The following is an 18,961-nucleotide window of genomic DNA, read 5'->3' on the forward strand; positions in this document are numbered from 1 at the left end:
CTTGCCACCAGTAATTTGAAAAGCTACTTTTTCATCCAAAACATTTGTTTTAAATTATATGTTGACATATTCTGGAAATAATTATGATAGACTATTTTTAAATTAGTAGTGCACAAAGGACTTTCTTCTTTATGTCCTTTTTTTTTTTACATCCACAGTTTCTGGTTTCTGCTGTACTAAAATAGACTTGGATAAGGATCCACAGAAGTGTGTGTGTGCATGTAGATACTTTTATTTATTTATTTTTCTGGTTTGGACAACAGAATTGTGTGCTCTGGGAAGCAGGTGGCTTCCAACATTTGCAGAGATCTGCATGTTAAATGAGTTCTGTTTTGTATTGCAGGAAAGTATTGCTACATGTATTTTCATGACATTCCTTTCAGGCATCTTTTTGGGGTTGTTTCCAAAATGCTATGAAAAAAAAAAAAGTTATTTGCTTTCAGTAAGTAATCGCTCAGCTAAAAATAATGAATATGTTACAGCTAATGTGGAAACTCAATATGTCAGAGGTGATGTGGAAAACTTTGGAGCAGACTGAACTGAAAGGACAAATGATCCCAAAAATGAATCAAATGAAGCTATTGCAGAAAGTCCTACTTCTACAGTGTCAGGACAGTTTGGAAACCACAGATGAAAGACCCCAGGTTCTCTGAAGGGTCCAGGAGACTTTCTGCTGATGTTGGTCAATGAGTTGGTTCTTGGCCAATCTATATTCACATTGACCCTTGCTGGGCAAAGGATCTGAGTGTGGGTGGTGCCCCAAGCCCTGTACCCCATTGTGGGATAGCCAAGTGCCCCCCAGGGGTTTGTTCAAGCCAGGAATATTTATAGTTCCAGTGCCAAGCACACACACGTGTGCAGGATGAGCTTCTTGTTACAGGAGGAGATCTCGGCTGGGAATGAAGTTTCCTTGTAGCTGTCCCAGGAAGCCCTGACAGAAATGCAAATGAAGAGCTGCAGTTTCAGCAGAGCCTGTCTAATGGTTGACAGCCCCGAGGGATGCCTAGTCTGTCCCCATCATTGTCCCCACCACAGTGGGTCTCTCATGACTCCGTGTGCCTTGTTTCCCTGCTTTTACCACCAAATATCACACTGGTTGAAGGTTAAAAGAGAATTCTGATGAGTGTCAGCTCTGCTTTTGAGAGCATTCATCTTACCAGATCACTCTGATCAATTCTCCAGTTTGACTACCAAAATGAAAATTAAACATCCTATCCACCAGGAAAACTAATTTGAAAATACATTTTAACTCTAGAGCCATCTTTTACCTGCAAACTTAATTGTGTTCCTTTAAGAAGATATAATTAAGTATCCTCATGGCAGACCATCAGTTTTAACAAAGCATCTCTAGAGCAGATAGACATCATTACTAATACAATTCTTTGAGGTGCAGGCAGGAAAATAAATTGGTTGTCATTGGGACATCATCAATATAATGAACATCTGACATGTAGACTCTTTGTTTCAGATGACACAGACATAGATGAGCAGGGAAAATTGTTAATAAGAACTGCAGACAGGACATTGCAGACTGTATGTGCCTCATGAAATGTTATTTGCTGCCAACACATTGCAGTAAAGAATGTTCTACCTGGAAATATATGAGAAAAATAAAGTGAAGAGTCACTTTCAGGTATGTCCTGAGAAACTCTGCTCAATAACACAGTTTGAATCTTTGACTTTTTTTACTGCATCTTGGTAGCTACTTTCATTTCAGGCAGGAAATTGGTAGTTTGCCTGTTTTTTATTTCCATTTAACCACTGCAGCAAAATGGAACCTTTGATTTTTGGAGCTATACCATCTCCAACAGAAATCAGTAGCTAACATTGTCATTCAGACAAACACAAAGCAGAGCTGGTTGAAGTTTTGCAAACCCTACGGGGAAATTTTGACATGCAGAAGTGAATACCCAAATACCCTCAGCTGTCTTGGGGATTTCCGGCAGCGTCTGCAGGATATGGAGAAAAATTCCAGGGTTGAAAACAGCTGAAAATGTTCTACAATGGAGTCCCAGCTCAGTACTCTTTAGTCTCACTTGTCTTATGTGGATTTAAGCACGTGTTTATTGTTAAGGGTAAATGTTTAATCCAACCAGGACCCAGTGCTTTTCCAAACAGGACCATAACTCCTTTTCTGTTTCATAAATTATTTGGAAAGTGAACCTACACTCTTTCAAGTCCTTTCTCCCAATATTCATTAACAGGTTTGGACAGTGTGTACTCTTTGAATCAGTTGTTTCCTGTTCAATTCACATGATGAGCGAACTGAACAACACAATAGAATTCTTTTTCCCAGTTTTAGATGACTAAAACACAATGAAGGAGAAAATTTTCTTTACTTGGAAGAGTTTTAGCTCATGTCAAAGGGATTAGCAAAGGGGTTTGTCAACATACACAGATCCTCACTTGTTGGGATATGTGTGAGTCAAAACCCCACAAGTCGGAGCAAAGTAAAAGAAGCAACACCACCAGGAAGTATCTTTATGCAACCAGAGCAGTTTGAAGCACTGTGCACACCCTGAGCTGATCAGGAGGTATCAATAACCCTCCTCGTGGATGCATTTGGCCAGAGAAGTCATGGTAGGCAGAGTCAAAGTTTAAAGGGAGCATAAAAGAGTTACAGGATCAAAAGCTCAGATAAACATCCTAACACTTAGATACTAATGTGGATGCTCTCCAAAGTTCCCCAAGCCATCTGGGCCCAGCTCACTCACCTCATGGTGTCATGAGAAATGGTTTTCTCACAAGGCTCCTGGTGCTTCCTCTTGTTTGACAGGCAGGAAATACAACCCAATGAGCCTTTCTCACTAATTCTTTGTAGGAGAGAGAATTAGAAAGTGCAGAGGCAGAGATAGAATGTAAAACAGAATGCTGGGTTTGGGATGAGGGGGAAGAAGGAATACTGAGAAGGAAAGTTAATCAAGTTCTCTAATGCCACAGAAACCTGACAGGTATCAGCTCCTGTGGGGATGGGATGCTGTGCCAGGTAGCAGCAGGATGTGCTTCTGGAAGAGGAGCTGAGCCCACTCACTGGTCCAGCCCAGGTAATAACATTCCCCTGCGACTGAAGAATGCAGGAGGATGAAATGAGAGGCTGAAAATGCAGTTCTAGAATGATTTTTCCATGTGAGAATCCCAAACCAGTAACATTAATCTTGATGCTGTTGTCACTTCTCATTGTACCCGGCATCTTGTAAAAGGCTCCTCATCCACTGGGCTTTTTAAAAATTATTAATTATTTTGTTATTTTTCAGGGCTCTAATTAGGCTGGCAGTGCTTATCTGGCATCCCCTTATTGCTCCAGGGTAGCAGGGCAAGAGCCAGCACCCCCAGTGACAGACCCAGCTGTGTATGGCTGTTGTTTGGCTGTGTATGGCTGTTTGTAAGGGAGCATTCTTTGTGTGCAAGTCTGAGGCTGTGTACACGTGTGTGAACTCTCCAAAGGCAAACAACTCACCTTTAGAAAGCCAAATTCCAATCCAGAAACGAGCTCAGCAGCTGTGAAAGGTGTCTCTGTGTTTCATTGTTGATAAAAGCACAACCCACAGTGACTCAAACCTCAGGATGTGGTGGGAAACCAAGAAGAAAAGAAAGAGAGTGGGGAAGAAAGGGGGAAAAGCCAGCGTTGTCAGGATGAGGAGTTCAGACATGCCAGATTTCTTTGGCACAGGCATTGCTGTCATGAGCCTTGTGGACGTTTCGTGTTTGAGTTCCTGCTTTCTTTTTGTTGGCTCGGAGCATTTTGAAAGATTTTGAAAACAGTATTGCAAAGTGTTTCAGGTTGCAAAGCTGACCAGTGAGTGCCATAAACAGCATCCCCTTCACAGGCTGACAGTGCAGGCAGAAACCTGTCACCTGAGGGCTGTCACCAATCTGTCATTGACCTGCATCTCCTCACTGTGACATAAATGTCAATGGACATTTTCCTCCACATCAGCCCTTTCTTCAACTCTCCTGGGTAAGCAGAGGGCAGCCACTGGAAGGACAGGGACTTGGCAGTGAGAAAAGGAAAGGGAAAATCTGATCTGGAAGCTGAACACTAAAAGTAGGCATCGATTTCCTATCAGAGAGATGACGTGTTCGAATTTACTGTGCTGCTTTAGATTGAAAGGCGTTTACCCAGTCACAGGCACTGCCAGGTGTGCTGTGTTCAGATGAAATAATGCTTCGGGGTGGTTCCAAGGCCCCGGATTTCACTCCACCAGCTCCAGCCATCTGGCTCAGGCACAGCTTTTTCTGAAGTGACTTGAAGCTTGGTGGCCTCAGTGTTTCTCCTGTTTTGCTGTCAGATATTTAGCTATAGGAGCACAAGCTCAGGCACGAGGAAGGAACTAAACTATCCAAAACTATCCTGTCACAGACAGTACCTAACTAACAGAACAGGTCTTTTTTCTACTGAACATGTATATTCTTGACTTGCAGTGAAAGAGGAGTGCAGCTACAAGATATGTGGAGAGCAGAATGCTGCAAGGAACGAAGAAAATAAGAAATGGAGTAAATGGAGTGAAGGCTGTATGGGCTGGTCACTAGTGTTCCCTGGAAGGAATGTTAGAGGATCTCCTGTGGAGCTGACAGAGGCTGATCCAGCACAGAGATGCAGTGCCTGGTCTCCAGAGGAAGGCTCACCCTGAGCCTCTGCAGCAGTGATGATTTCATTCCTGGTGCTGGGAATCCAGGAATGCTCACACCAGGCACGTAGAAAGTAACTGAGGAAAACAGGTATTATTGATAGATTTACACTGCTACCCCTCCTCCATCAAGGGGCTCACACCTGCAGGGAGATGGAAGCCAAACCAAGCTGCTCTGCATCACCTCCACTGGTGATGGTGATGATGATGGTGACAGGAGTGGGATTTCAGCATCCCACCTCTGGGGGAGGTTTGCCTTTGAGAATAGCAGGTTGTGTCCTTTTAACTTCCAAAGAGGTTACAGGAGTCCTGTGAGCTCTGAGTGTCTGGAAAGGACCAGAATCAGGAGTAATTGCAGTGGTACCAAGATACCTCAGCAGACACTGACACCTGATCCATGCCATGCCTTGTGGCGTTTGATTTTTGGTGGCTCAGAGATGCCACTGCAACCTGGAGGATGTCACACACAGCTCCTTTGGGCAGGGGAGAAGCCACAGCCTTGGCAGAAGCAGAAGAGTGAGTTACCCACTGCCCCTTGCTTCTGCTCTGCTTTTGGCTCAGCTCTGCAACAGCATGTGGGAAAGCTAAAGGAGAAATATTTATTTTAATATTCAGATATTCTCGTTCGCACTTAGGCAAGTGTGTGTGTGTGGATATCACACATATGTGACATGAATGTGTTTGTTTATCAGTGAGTTTCCTGAATGGCTCTGGTTCTCTAACAGCTCCATCTTCTCATCTCCACGAATAAATAACGATATTAGACCTGAATTCTAACTATAGTCTGAAGACAAATAACTCCCTGAAGTTTTCTGGATGTCTTTAATTAGAATTAAAGCCAAACAAAGCAATGGAAAGAAAACAAATGGTTGATGGAGCCTCTCTATCCGCTTGCTGGTGGTTAGGAGTAGAACCTTAGTAGTTAGGGTAAATGTTCATGGCAAATGTTTGGTTTTAAACCTGTCAAGTTTTTCTTGGTATCCTGCAATTATTTTTGTATGCCTTTTGGTACACATTTATATTCTTTGAAATTTTGTAAACATATTTTATATAAACATGTTTCAACATCCTGGTAGTAAAGTGCTGTTTAGCTGTATTCAGGGCTGTTAAAGGCATTTGTGTGACGTTCAGTATCCAAGTAGATGTTTATACTTGGAGACCTGAAAACACTATAAAACAGAGAGTGAAAAATCGGAGATTCCTAGGTGATCACACAAACACTTGCCTAAATTGTTAGAACGATGCAAGAGTAGACAGCATGACCTAGCATTATTTTAGTATAAAGGAATGGGTGTTTTAAATTTCTCTTTTTTTTTTCAGAGTCTGATGACGTTATGGTTCACTTTTAATGGCATAATCCATGTTCAAGGATATTTTACCTTTTCTCATTTCTTCTTCAGGTGATTTCCATAGGAACAAAGTGGTCCCTTGCTGTAATGCAAATGCCTCTGGGGCTAAATACTTCTGGTTGACTTCCAACCCAGAAGCAAAGCACATCTGTTTCATAGACAAAAAAGGAAAATCAAAAGAGAAGACTTGGATGGAGGGGAAGAATTTGATATAAGTATTCTCTTCAGAAGGTGCCATGAGATCTTAAAGAAGGCAGCAGGATTAGAGTTCCTATTGCTTGTGAATTGCCTGAACTGCATGAGTGAGCTTTAAGGAGAGCAGTAATGAAGAAATAAAACAGCTTACAAGCTACATCAGCCCTGGAAAATAGGAGCATTTCACAAATGATTTCATCTTCTTTGACTGGTGATACCCAACAGTGATGTACAATTACTTCTTGTTGTAGTTCTTTTGTTGAATCTGAAACACAAAGCTTTCAGTCTAAACCTGGTTAAAGGGTAAAACAAGAGAATGCAGCAATTTCTAAGCTAGCCATTAGCTCAGCAGCAGGGTTGTCTCAGGCTGTTTTGATAGATGCAAAAAAAAAATTAAAAAAAGAGAATAGTTTAAACTTTGCCTCAGGGATTGGAAACCTATTTTTCAGGCTGTTTAACTGTCATTCTCTGTGCATCTGTTCAAATTAGCTTCAGACAGTGAAATAAATAGGAAATATGGCCCAAGGGTCCTTGGTTTTGTCAGAAGGGACTTAGAAAGAAGTGGAGGAGAAGAAGAAGGAGGTCTGGCTCATGAAGGCCTGCTGGGTCTTTTTGCTGACATGAAGTCAAGCCTGACTGAGGGTAAGTTCTTTCAGTCATCACAAACACCCCAGTGGACAAAACCCTGAATGTGGTGACACTGGATGGAAAGTCCAAGACAAGATGTGGTGTGAACTTCCCCAGGCTTGGACTCAGAGTTTCAACAAAGGAAAAAGAATGCCAAGTAAATCTGGGAAATGGGTTCAGGGAGGGGGTGAAGGAAAAGGTTATTTGCTCACAGTGCAGAGTGGCAAAGCAGCTGCAGGAGACATTGAGATCTTAGTGTCTCTTCATGGTACAAAACATTATTGTTGATTCTAGAGAGCCAGATGAGGGAGAAGCTTGGTCACTCACACATCTCTGACCCAGTTCAATAGAATGGCTTTTCTCAGGCAGCATTTTGAGCAGTTCAGTCCCAATAAACCCTGCTCATGACAAAATCCTGGATATTCGGTCCCTCTTCTCTCAGAGTACTACCAGAGCATGGAAGTGCTTTTGTTTCCAGGCTCCTTTGGTCCTGGTCTCCTCTCTACTCGTTTTCACAAGAAAACCTTTCATCACTGCACTGCTGTAAAATATTTGCATATCTGTATGGCCACAGCAAGAAGCAGTAGCATCTCCTCACCTCTGTGAGGCTTCCCCCACCCCATAATTTCCATGGAAATTCAATTTACCTGTCTCCTCTGTGTGCATGAATCAGGCTGTTATCAGCAAGCAGAGCTTATCTCTCCTCCTTGATTGGATCTAGAGTTGCTAATACATCCATCACACTTTTATCAGAAAACAATTAACAGATGTTTATGTTCATTTAAGAATCAGTTTGTGTTGATTCAGTGTTTACTTCTCACAGCACAAAGCCTTGCATAGGTCACCTCAGGTCCAGAGTTCTTCTGGACCACCTAGAACACCCTTGCTAGGTTAAGCATGAAAGGCATTCCTGGAAGCAACTTCATTAAAAATACATATTTTTATGTCACAAACGTATCTTGCTATAGCTGATGATTTTTCTCTAACACAGTTAAAAGTGCCTAAAATCAGCATGGAAATGTGCAGACAAAAGAGACTTAATTAATCCTATTTTTGTCTAATTTGCACCTCCAGGATATTTTGTGAGAAATAAAATGCACTTCACAGCTCTCTGTGGCATGTACTATAATTACGATCAACATTTCTATGTATCATAATGATGATGATGATAATGACAGCCACTGTTTCCCACCTCTTTGCTGCAGGAAAAGAGCTGACTGCAACAGGATGTCCTGTGAGTTAGATTATTTCTAGATTTATTCCTCCCCTCTCTCCGAAGCAAAATAGGTCAATATTCTATTAGAGTCCAAACATTATTAACTTACTGTCCTCATATATTTTGATATTCCAGTGGAAAAAAACCCACAAAAATCAAAATTGAACTTCAGAAACATGACTCATTTCAGGTGTAATTTTTAAAGTTTTCTCAATCTATATTTTCCTTTTTTGTCTCCAGGTTTTCTATCTACGTGCACTTTGCTTTCTCAACAGAAAAGAAAAGGGAAAACAAAAACTGAAGACTGAAAATGGAAGAAAACTAAACAGGTTTTGGTGCTTGTGGATCTTTGCACTGGGAGAGAAAAAAATCCATGACGTTTCCTGAAACCAAATAAAATTTGATATTTCTGTTTATTGCAATACAAGCCCGTTTTTTACAGGTGTATCTTTTCTGGAGTTGTTGGAAGTCACATAATCCAACATCTTGGGCTGTTTTGGGGGAGAAGAAAATAAAATGCCAGTATGAGGATATATCTGGGTAGAACAAAGCTCTTAGGCAACCACATATATTAAAACAGAACTACTATAAATGTCCTGTCCATTTATTCAGATGACTCTTACAAAGAGCATTTGTGGGGTTTTGCCATCTGACAGAAGAGAAATTGCAGTGAAGGGAAGAAATTCGTCTGTGCCCAAGGTTAAGGCAATCCATAGGAAAGAATGAGAACTACACTGAGAAATTAATATCTCGTTTCAGCCAGGCCTGAATCATTATCTGCAGCATTTTGGATGACTCAGTATGTTTCCTGAGCTTATTCTTGCCTCTCTCTCCTTTCTCTGCTGTGCCTGAAGCTTTTTCTCCTGCTGATTGTAGGATAAATCAGGCGTAGGTGCAGTGGAGGTCCAGTACTATAGAAATAATATTAATTTACTGGTGTTACACATCTCCAGATCACTGCAAAGACCTCAGTGTGGGGATAAGCAAAAAACCTACAAGAAATACAGCTAATTTTTGGATTAAATGACTGGATTTTGGAGTTAATGACCGGGACAATGAAAAGAACAGAAACAAATATAATCTTATCCAGGGAGCAACCTTCCCTCTTCCCCCAGGCCCAATGTGGAAATACATTGCTCCTCACTGCAAAATAAAGCCATGAACACATTATTAAAAATGGGATGGAACAATGCCTTAACCTTTTGATTTAAACAGGAAAACAGAATTTTTAGGATTAGCATATAAATTATTCTACTGATATGTGATATTTGCTATTGAGGGTCAAATATTAGAAAGCAGTCTCCCTTTCTTTTTACTTATAATCTACTACAGAAACAATTAATTATAAACATAAGCCGAATGCAAGAGGGGAGAGAAAATTAACAGCTCGAGTGAGTAACAAAAAGGGAGAAGCATGAGGAAATGAAATGGAAAAATACACATAAACACATTTGCTGCAGAGGTAGCAAGGAGAAGAGTATGAACTTGTATTCTTTGAATATGTCTTTGTTGATAGGACCCTGGAATTTTTATTCACCACAATTTCTGTCTCCAAGGTATCAATTTTTACTTGAAATCTTGATATTTCTGATAATTTATGTCCCAGAGAATCTTAATTCCCTGCTCTTCTTCCAGATGTGTGTGATGAGAGTTAAAATATCTAGGTTTTATAAAAATACAATGAAAACTCCATAACAAATCCATAACAAATATCACTGATAATGTACAAAATGATAAAATCACACTTTTCAGGTTGGGTTGTGTTATTTGTTCATCCTGCCAATCATTTCCTCTTTGAGGGAGGAAGGTAAACAGAGACACCAGATAAATGGCTCGAGGTGGCTGGAAGTGGCTAAAGCAAAAAAAAAAAAAAAAAAGGTTGTTCAGACTGTCTCTTTATGGAGTTTGTGCCCCAGCTCCTGCTTATGGAATTAATTATTATATTGTGGATCTTGTTTGTCAAGCAGCATTCACAGGAGTTCTCCTTGCCCCAGAGCTGTGCAGCTAAATCCCAGCTATGGAACTAAATTGGCAAACTCTTCAAAATTACTTGAGAAGTAAGTATTCGGTCAAAGGTACAGGTGAAAAGGCTGAATGGGCTGATGAAAGGTATTCCCCAAATGAAGGAAATCCTGTCCAGATGAGGAGGTCACTTCATCTGCAAGCCTTAGGCACTGCAGGGATAATAATCCCCAGGTTCAAGCGTTAACGGGAGAATAAAAGACAAATGGAGCCATTTGTCATTTATTTCCAAATAAATGCAAGTTCATTTTGCACAGAACCTTCACCCTGTCTCAAAAGGCAGATCCTAGAGGGTAATTTCAGGGCAGTTTTCCCTGGTGTGTGCTTGCTCAAGGTTTATGTGTGTTTCTGCTTCACTTCTTCAAGGCACTGGGCTGCTCAGAGTCTGGCTGGTGCTTTGTATTTTATGATGCTACTTTTGGTGAACAAAGCTCTTTAACAATTTCACACAGTTTTCTTGTAAAGAGATTCCCTTAAGCTAAGAGAAACAGCTATAGTGATGCTGTGCCTTATGAAGGAGGCAAATGTAGGTGTGTTTTTACTGCCTGGGACATGCCTGGGAACGATGTGAATGCAAAAAGGCTGAGATTGAATTTGGGTAAATGACAGCCATGAATTGATTAAAGCACTTTGCTGATATGCAGGGAGGGACACATGGTTCTGATGGAGAATGGTTGGATCTGCCCACCTGTGGCCAGGAGAGATGTGCTGGTGATTCCCACCCCCATGGCACCAGCCTGGGAAGGGCCAAAGAGCACCAAGTAATCTGCAATTTAATCTGCAATTGAGCACCTGAGGGGCAGAGCTGGCCAGAGGGACGAGCCCAGAGGGGCTGTGGTAAAAGGAGGGTTTGGTTTGCCTGGAGGAGGTAGTCTGTGCTCCTTAGAGGAAAGCTTGCAGGGCTCCTGGCCTGGGACCATCAGCTCTCCTGCTCCGTCCCAAGGGCAGCTGCTCTCAAGAAGGAGCTGACAATGGCTATTTTTTTTCAATGGTGGGTAATTTTGAGGCTTAAATATAATATTCATCTTCTATAGCTATGATAGATCTACTTTCTAGTCCTTGAGCTGAAGCCTGGTCTATGTTTTTTGGCTGCAAGAGGTTTTCCAGGTTGGCAACTTTGCCTGGGGTGGAGCAACATGTGCTTCAGATCATTTCAACTAAGACCCCATTTATTTCCCTTCCTTGGCAATTCTGGGACTAGAGAGAAATAGCAACAGCTCTTCAGATGCCTGGGTTTTTTGTGAGCTTCCATATGCCAAAGTTCAGTAGTTGGGATGCTTTGTGTAGGTATCTGAATGTGAACATCTGAGAGCTGTGGAAGTGGGATGGGGTGTGGCTCCAGGGTCTAGAACAGCTTTGCTGAGGAACAGTCAGCTCATCCTCTGATCATTATTACTGAGACTTGAGGGTCTGCATTTCCTCTGGAGCAGTGGTGGCAGTGAAGGGGGAGCTGAAGTATTGATGGACTCCTCTTTTCACTTTTCCAGTGCTCACCAGTAAAGTGTTTGAGGGCCCTCCAGAGGAGAGGGAGGAAAAAAAACATAAACAAGAGAACCCAAACAATAAAAAAATCTGGTTTCTGTAGTCCATTGCTGAAAAACAAATCAATGCCTCTTCTGTGATGATAAGGAGAATTTGGTATACAGATACACTCTGGTTTCCCAAAGAATCTAAAGTGGAGGCAAGGTAATAACTAAAAAAAGAAACACACACAAACCCTTATAAAGCTCTAGGCTTGTGGCCTGTTTTGCTGTTTCCCTGTCTCCTCAAGCCCAACACACCTTCAGACATTCCTGGCTGAGGTAGTTATAAAAGAAACCAAAAAAACCCATGTCTAATTTGGATTCATAGAGCCCAGTCCTATCCTAAACAAACAATGCTGCCTGGAATGGCTTGCCAGACAGTTGGCATATCTGGCAGATCAGCTAACACTAACAATAACGTGTTTCAAGAAGGAGAAGAGGCTGGACTTGGCCTCCCTCGCCAGCTGGAAGGGCAATGAGGGGATGTGTGCCCATCTGAGCCCCTCCTCTGGACAGGAAGGATTGGCAGAGAGCAGGTTTCTCCACCCCAGCACTGAACCCTGTGTGGAGGTGGTTTGCAAGCTGAGCTGGGAGAATAATTCCACTACAAATTGCTCCAAGTGTTAAAGCTCCAGGGAGCAGATTTAATAGCTGCCTTCAACTCCTGCCTTGGTTCTTCAGGCTCTGGTTTATGGGCACAGCTGGATGATGGGGAGAAAGCCAGGGAGGGGAGGTTATTCTGCACTTAAATTTGTGGAAAAATTAGTTTGCACTTGTCCAGGCTTTCCTTTGTGTCGATTCACCCCTGTAAGTTTAGATGCATGGAGGAGAAGTGCAGGCTGTGAGGGAGGAACTTCAATCCAGCTTGCCTGGATCAGGAATGTGGGAACCAGCACCAGCCAGAACTTACACGCTTTATGTACAGTGGAACGGGGTTTCTGCAGCTTGGTCTGGAATTTGGGTGGCCACATGTAAACACCAGCTTAGCTTTCTGGGGGGAAAAAAAATGTCAGGACTTCAAGCTTATATTTGTCTCGGATTTCAAATGGTGAAAGGGGGAGGGTGTATAAATGCCAACTCAGCAAAAGAAATGGTTCACACAGAAAACCCAATGTCAGGAGTGAAACCTGACTCGCTGAGAGCCTCTTGTGTACTAAGTGCATGTGCTGTGTAGTGACAGCAGCGGATCCCTGCTGCCCTCATCCTAACACAATCAAAACTCTACTTATTCAAGTGTTTGGAGATCAAAATGCCAAGAGCAAAGGAACAAAGCTATCTCTCCGAAGATGTGAATAAGTGGAAGCTGAAGTTTCAAATATCAGCTTGGGGAGTGTGCAAGGCAAACAGCAGCACATCTGCCTCATACCTGCAGGGCACACCTGGCTGCTGGGCAGTGCTGGCATCGCCTCTTGGGAGGGAGAATCTGAGGGGGCTGACATTCCAAATGGATCTGTGGGGTGGTGCTGTGTAGGAAGTACCTCGTAAGAGCATTTGTTTCTGTCAGCTTGTGTGGAAATCTTACCTGGCAGGGTTTGGAAACACTTCCTTGAAGTCCCCAATGTTCGTTTCTTTTTTCTTCACACCCATTCCCATCCCCAATGGTAGCATCACCTTCTAGATCTCCAAGATGGTGAGTAAGGACTGGCAGTGCTCTTCCCAGTATTCTTTCCTCGTGCCTGCAGTCCAGGGCTTGTGTGTCAGTCTTCTTTCACTGAGGAGAAGGCAGTGTAGTTCTGTAATGCCCACTGAAATGCTCATGGTGCTGGAATGGGCTCTGTCCCTCACTGCTATCAAGTTCAGTTCTTCTCAAGACTAAAACTTCCTCTTTGGCTTCTGAGCAATGCAATTTCTCCAGGTCCAAATCTTGTAATTGCTCAGCTGTTGTTAACTGTTAAAAATGGTCAGAAACTGGGAAAATCACGATAAGGGGAAATATTAGGAACTTGCTTGCAAAAAAAACCCCTCAAACCATCAAACAAAACACCCCAAAATGTAAACAGCTGTGCCAAACAGAAACAGAGAAGTTGTTCAGATGGCAAAACACTCTGTGCTTATCTAATATTTCTTCAGACCATTTCTAGATGCTCAAGGCTGTGCAGGTTTCCACTTGCTTGCTCCTAAGCTTGGCCATGCTTTCTGCTTTTCCAGCCCCTGATCCTGTGCCAGGGTTGGGAGATGCTCACAGTCAGCTGTGTGGACCTGCCTGCACAGGCTGGGAGTGTGGGGACCTGGCAGCTCCCCCTGCAAAGCCCTGAGCCAGGGGCTGTGTGATAGCCACGGGTGACTCAAGGGTGACAGAAAGCAAAGGTGATCCTGGTGTGTCGTGACTGTCACAGATGTGCCAGTGTCTGCAGCACCGGAAAACTCGGGTATCTTGTAGGGCTTTTGTCCATGCAAAGGGGAGCAGAAGGCTTGAGGGATCACTGTTTTACACTTGTGGGGAGCAGTGAAGCATCTCCCAGCAAAGGGCTCCTTCCTGGTGCAGAAGGCAGCTGCCTGCTGACCCCAGGGAGCTGCAGGGCTCCAGCCCAGGGCAGGGGGCTGTGCCCTCTCACACAGCCACTCTGCCTCTGAAGGGAGCTTTGCGAAGCTCTGCAGGGAAAACTTGTCCATCACAGTCGGAATATTGCTGGAAATAATCCCTGGGAAATCTGGAGCCAGCCAGAAAGCACTTATTAACTACAATTCCAAATAATGTGAAAGTTTTTCCAGAGCCTTCTGAGTGCTAACATCTTTTGTCACAGCTGGTGTGGAAGTCCAGCCCCAGAAGGGAGGCAGTAAATTGGGAGCAGGGTGTCTCTGCCTGGGGACTGATCCTGTCAAAAGAAGTGTGGAAGAGGGAATCTCTTTGTGGGGCTAAGGAGGAGGCATCTCCATCAGTCAAGGGTGTGTGGAGTCAGAAATCCTCTCCTGAGCTCAAAGCAGCTTCTGGCCCTTATTCTTCCTGCATTTGGCTATTCTGCATGGGCAGACACCTGTGCAAGGACCTTTTAGAGCAAATTCAGCAGCACTTACCTAACGTGCTCTTCTTCAGACTAATTTTGCAGTTTTGACTGTTTTGCTGTTGAACATCCTCCTAAGGTAAATGGAGCAAATCAAAGTGAACATTCCTGACAAATTAATGGGCAAACACATTAGCAGCTCTGAAATAAAATGCCTGCACATCACATGAATTCATTTCACAGTGTTTATATATTTATGGAAATTTCTTTGAATTATACCCCCAGCTCTAGCACAGATGATTTCTTCCTGCATTATAAAGCAGGTTATGTGGTGATAACTTCTAGACCCCTAAGAGCTACTGGAGCATGTAATTATCTTGTTCCACTTATTAATGATGAAAGGTCCATGCAAGTCCCAGAGTAGCTGTATGTACTATGCTCAGTAACCTAAAGAGGCTATATAAATTTAATTTAGTTTAAAATTTAGTTGCTGACTTTAAATAATCTTCAAATAGAGAATATAAATGTTTTAGGGCATTTAAAGCCTTTAAAAATTATTAATGGATCTGTACTACTGGAAATCTAAACTCAATTTTGTGGTGCTAAGATATGGAACTGAGACAGTGGTCTACAAGCAAAAGAAGCTGACCAGGCCCTACTCTGAAATGCGTATCACAAAAAAATCAAGATAACACAAATTAGGATTTAGGCTTTTAATTGTGAAGTAATATTATCAGTAATGAAAGAAATGTTAAAAATTAGTTTCATCTTGGCATGCTTGGAAGGTGGCCAGTTTATGAAATTCTGGGCTAGAGAGCTGCAAACCTCCATTCCCCAACCTTCCTAAAATGGCATCACTCATCTGATGATGTCTCCCTGCTATAATCCTGCTTCTCCAGTCTGCCATAATAATGCTAATTAGTTCTGTATGTAAATAAACTATTGTTGACAGGACACTTTAAGCAATTCACACATGACTCATGGAGGGAGAGAGAGAGAGGGGGTTTAAAAATGATTTATCCATAAACAGAGATTCCATATGTCCTAATCTGGCATGGATTTCTCTCCTTCTCTTTATAGCAAGGAATGTGTGCATGCCTGTATAGCAGGGCTATAATGTGACAATTTGTCTCAAAGGGAAACCAGGATTTATGGTACTTAGCAGAGACCACAGAGGTAAAATGAACAGCAGGCTGTATTTAATCATCTGAATTTTCAAATATTTCTTTTGCTTGGGTAAATGTGTCTGTGTTCCTTTTTGGAAATGTGCTCAGCTGGAGGACTGGTTCCTGTAAAGGTGTCTGAAAATGCTGCAGGCACATTTAGTGAAGTACACACAGGGAGTGTGGGAGGATTCATGGATGGGGGACACTCCTGCTGGAAAGGGGTTGGACCCCAAATTCTCTAGGCAAGATATTACCAAAGCCTTGAAGAAAATGCACGTATTGGGTGCCCAATGCACATTTCTGGGAATCAGGGTATATTGCAGTGATCTCAGATAAATGCCAGAGGAAATCCAGGCAGAGGAGAAAAAAGAGGAATTCTGAACAGTTAAATACTATTTATTTTTCCTTCAGGGCCTGATCCTGTGGCCTTCAGTGATACCATTCCAACCCTGAGAGGAGTTTGCTGATATGAATGTAAGGCAAATGTCATTCGGAAACTTCACTGGGAATTAACCTTAGGCTGAAATACCTTATATCTGGATTTTATTATAGCCCTTGTAGTCTGGACTGCAGTACATATTATTCTGGTGATGCTTTTTTTTTTTCCTTCCCATTTCTTGGTTTTGACTCTTGCCTTAAATTATTTTTGGTTTTAGCACAGGGTCACTCACGTGACTAAAAGTAATTTCTGTAATTTGCTGATTCTATTGCTATTTTAAATCAAACCCAGGGCTCTCATAACCACAAGATTTCAGAATATGGAGTTTTGGGTAAACCAAATAGAAATAATGGAATTTTGGTGCTTAGAAAATGGCACATGGATTACCTGAACACAGATAAGGCAGATTAACAGCCCACCAACCAGTGGCAGGTGGTGTTTGTGCCTTCATAATTTGACCAAGACAATGCTGCACATGTGACCCATAAAATGGGATGAGATAAAGTGCTACTGGCAGTGAGTTGTGATGACAGAACAAGAGAGAAAAAAGCTGAATTTTGAGTGCATAGGGGCAAAGCTGGCACCTGCACAGAAAAAGGCTGGCTGTTTATCTGTGCAAAGATGGCAGTGGAATTGCAGCCTGTTCTCTCCCTTCAAAGAAAGGAATCTCTCCAGGGGTGTCAGTGGTTTAATTGGGATGGCTTGTTCCAGCCTTTGGGCTGCGAGTCCTGATGAGGCTGCCAGTGAAGTGCCAGAGTGGAGGAGATTTGTCTGCTGCAAATCCTGTCTGCTGAGATTTGGACCAGGCACGGATGCATTGGCACAGCTGTTTGTGGGAAAGGCAAGGCCAGAACTACTTTTTGCTCCTCTCTTGAATTTTCAATGACATTTCCCCTTCAGGCTGTGCAGGGAGAAGAAACAAAGGCTCTGAGGTGGCTCATCCAAAGGAGTGATCTATGAAATCTGAAAGTTTTAGAGCCCATTCCTATTGCACTGTCTCTGTCCTTTACTTCCCACCAAGGCATTTCTGGTGTAAACACATGGTGATGATAAAAATTAAATAAAAGCAGAGTTTTGTGAGGCAGAGCACAAATTTGTGTGTGGAGCAGGAGTTGCCTTTTCCCAGCTCTGTTAAAACTTTCCTTTTTTTCCCCTCTGTAAACACTTGACAGCTTATAGAGGGATCATAGATTACATTTTCACGCTGTTGCCATTAATTAGTGCTTGAAAGGTGAAATGAAGAGTTGGGTTGCTTGGCTGCTGTGAGGTGAGTAATGTGTATTTACTGAGTGGTGATCTGCTGCCTGCCAGCACATCTTGGCTACCTGTGCTGGCTGGTTTCAGCCACAGAAAAGAGCTTGGGGTTATGTTGTATTGGATCCATTTAAAAACAAAGGGAGATTCTTTCCCATCTCTCTAAACAAATTCTTTAACGAGCAATATCCCCCAAACAGGCTGAACAAAATTTTGGTCAAACAGGCTAACACCAACCCAGAAGCCAAGTCATTCCTAGGGAGCTGGGATTGCTGGGGAGAATGGATTTTGAGGGTGAAAGGTGAGCTCAGATATGTCTGGGTGCTTCCAGTATAATTCTTCAGGAAATCTGAACATTTCTGCAGTCAGGTACCCTGTACCCCCATGCAGTGGTAGCTGTTCCTCATGCAGAAATGTCAAATATTCCCTACATGCTGGAAGAGTTTCTGTTAAGGGGTGATTTCTTAGAACCCAGAAATTCCACAGAAAAATCTTTTGCTCAAACTAAGGCTTATATTTTTAATTATTTTGGGGCAAATAATGTAGCTGTTTGGAGGAGTAAGTGCAGGACAAGTCCGCAGAAAATTCTTCAGCTATTCCCAACCCTATGCCCAGTTTTTCTCCTATAAATATTGAGAGAAAGGCTGGTGGTATGAAGATCTTGTGATATTCCTCCTGAGAATCTTTTGTCTCAGAGTCCAAAATGTGAAATTTAAATTTGCCTTGTGTGCAGCTCTTCCATGTGTGCATAAGGTCTGAACAGAAACGTCAGGATTATGGCCAAAGATGATTGAATAATTAGTTACAGATTTTTTTCAGAAACACTCTGGAAGAATCCTCCCCAAATTTCTGGGGTTTATGTCAAAATGTATGTCATGGGGAAAATGTAAAATTTGGTTTGCAAATGCAGCTGGCAGTTTAGTTCTCAGATTACCTGTGTGTGTTAGCAGATTTTTGTGGTTGCTGCTTATCTCCCTATCCTTTGGAGCAGATTGTTCAAGCCCAGTATTTGCAGTGATGGCTGTGGATTCCCCTGGTGGAATCAGAAGTGTGTGGGCATAAAGATGCTGATTGATTTATGTGAATTTTTGTTACTTATCCAAAGTCCCTATTGAAAGGGACTTCCTGTTCAGGCCTTGTGTTACTGTTTATTGATCTGATATGAAGCTTCTACTGATAGGAAGTTTTATTTTTCCTATGGTGAAGCTTTACTCAAGTTTGATAAGCCTTTTAACAAGCCTACAAACACACAGGAGCTGTACTGGTTATCCTAGAGAGAGAGTGTGAATTGTCAGGCCCCAAAGCTGCTGGAGTGTCTTTTGTGGGAGGTAAAAAAAGTTCAACTTGTTGAAAAGCTGGTGACAGTGAACTCTAACATGAGAGTGTTTGGGGCAGGCTGTAGCTGTGATTATGTCTGAGGTGCAGTAGCTGATCCTTGAAATCCTGTTGAGGGCTCAGTGAGGCTGTGTGGGATTTGAGGACAATGGTTTTCTTTTGACCTATAAAGAAGTCCTCAGAAAAATGTGGCAGTTCAAGGCCTGCTTTGGTGTTTGCTGGTGCTCCCAGCATTTTCCATTAAGATGCAGTGGAGAGGTCATTG

The 18,961-nt window shown here is 42.5% G+C and overlaps 1 protein-coding gene across 6 annotated transcripts in view; it reads left to right on the forward strand.

The window, feature by feature from the left end:
* LOC148222261 (uncharacterized) overlaps positions 1 to 8,442 on the forward strand; it is a 41,746-nt gene extending 33,304 nt beyond the window's left edge. For 2 of the 6 annotated variants that reach the window (XR_015806548.1, XM_088172642.1), the window contains 2 exons: positions 2,941 to 3,044; positions 4,423 to 8,442. Coding sequence is in view for 1 of the 6 variants with exons in the window: in XM_088172642.1 (XP_088028768.1) it covers positions 2,941 to 3,044; positions 4,423 to 4,631 (313 nt within the window). In the remaining 5 variants the exon portion in view is untranslated. Of the gene's footprint in view, positions 1 to 61; positions 1,634 to 2,940; positions 3,045 to 4,422 lie in introns of those variants that run through there. The other 4 variants (XR_015806546.1, XR_015806547.1, XR_015806545.1 and 1 more) reach the window with 4 other exon arrangements.
* The last annotated feature ends 10,519 nt before the right edge of the window (positions 8,443 to 18,961 follow it).

Source organism: Sturnus vulgaris, chromosome 13 (assembly GCF_052056855.1).
Source record: "Sturnus vulgaris isolate bStuVul1 chromosome 13, bStuVul1.hap1, whole genome shotgun sequence".
Lineage (NCBI taxonomy): Eukaryota > Metazoa > Chordata > Aves > Passeriformes > Sturnidae > Sturnus > Sturnus vulgaris.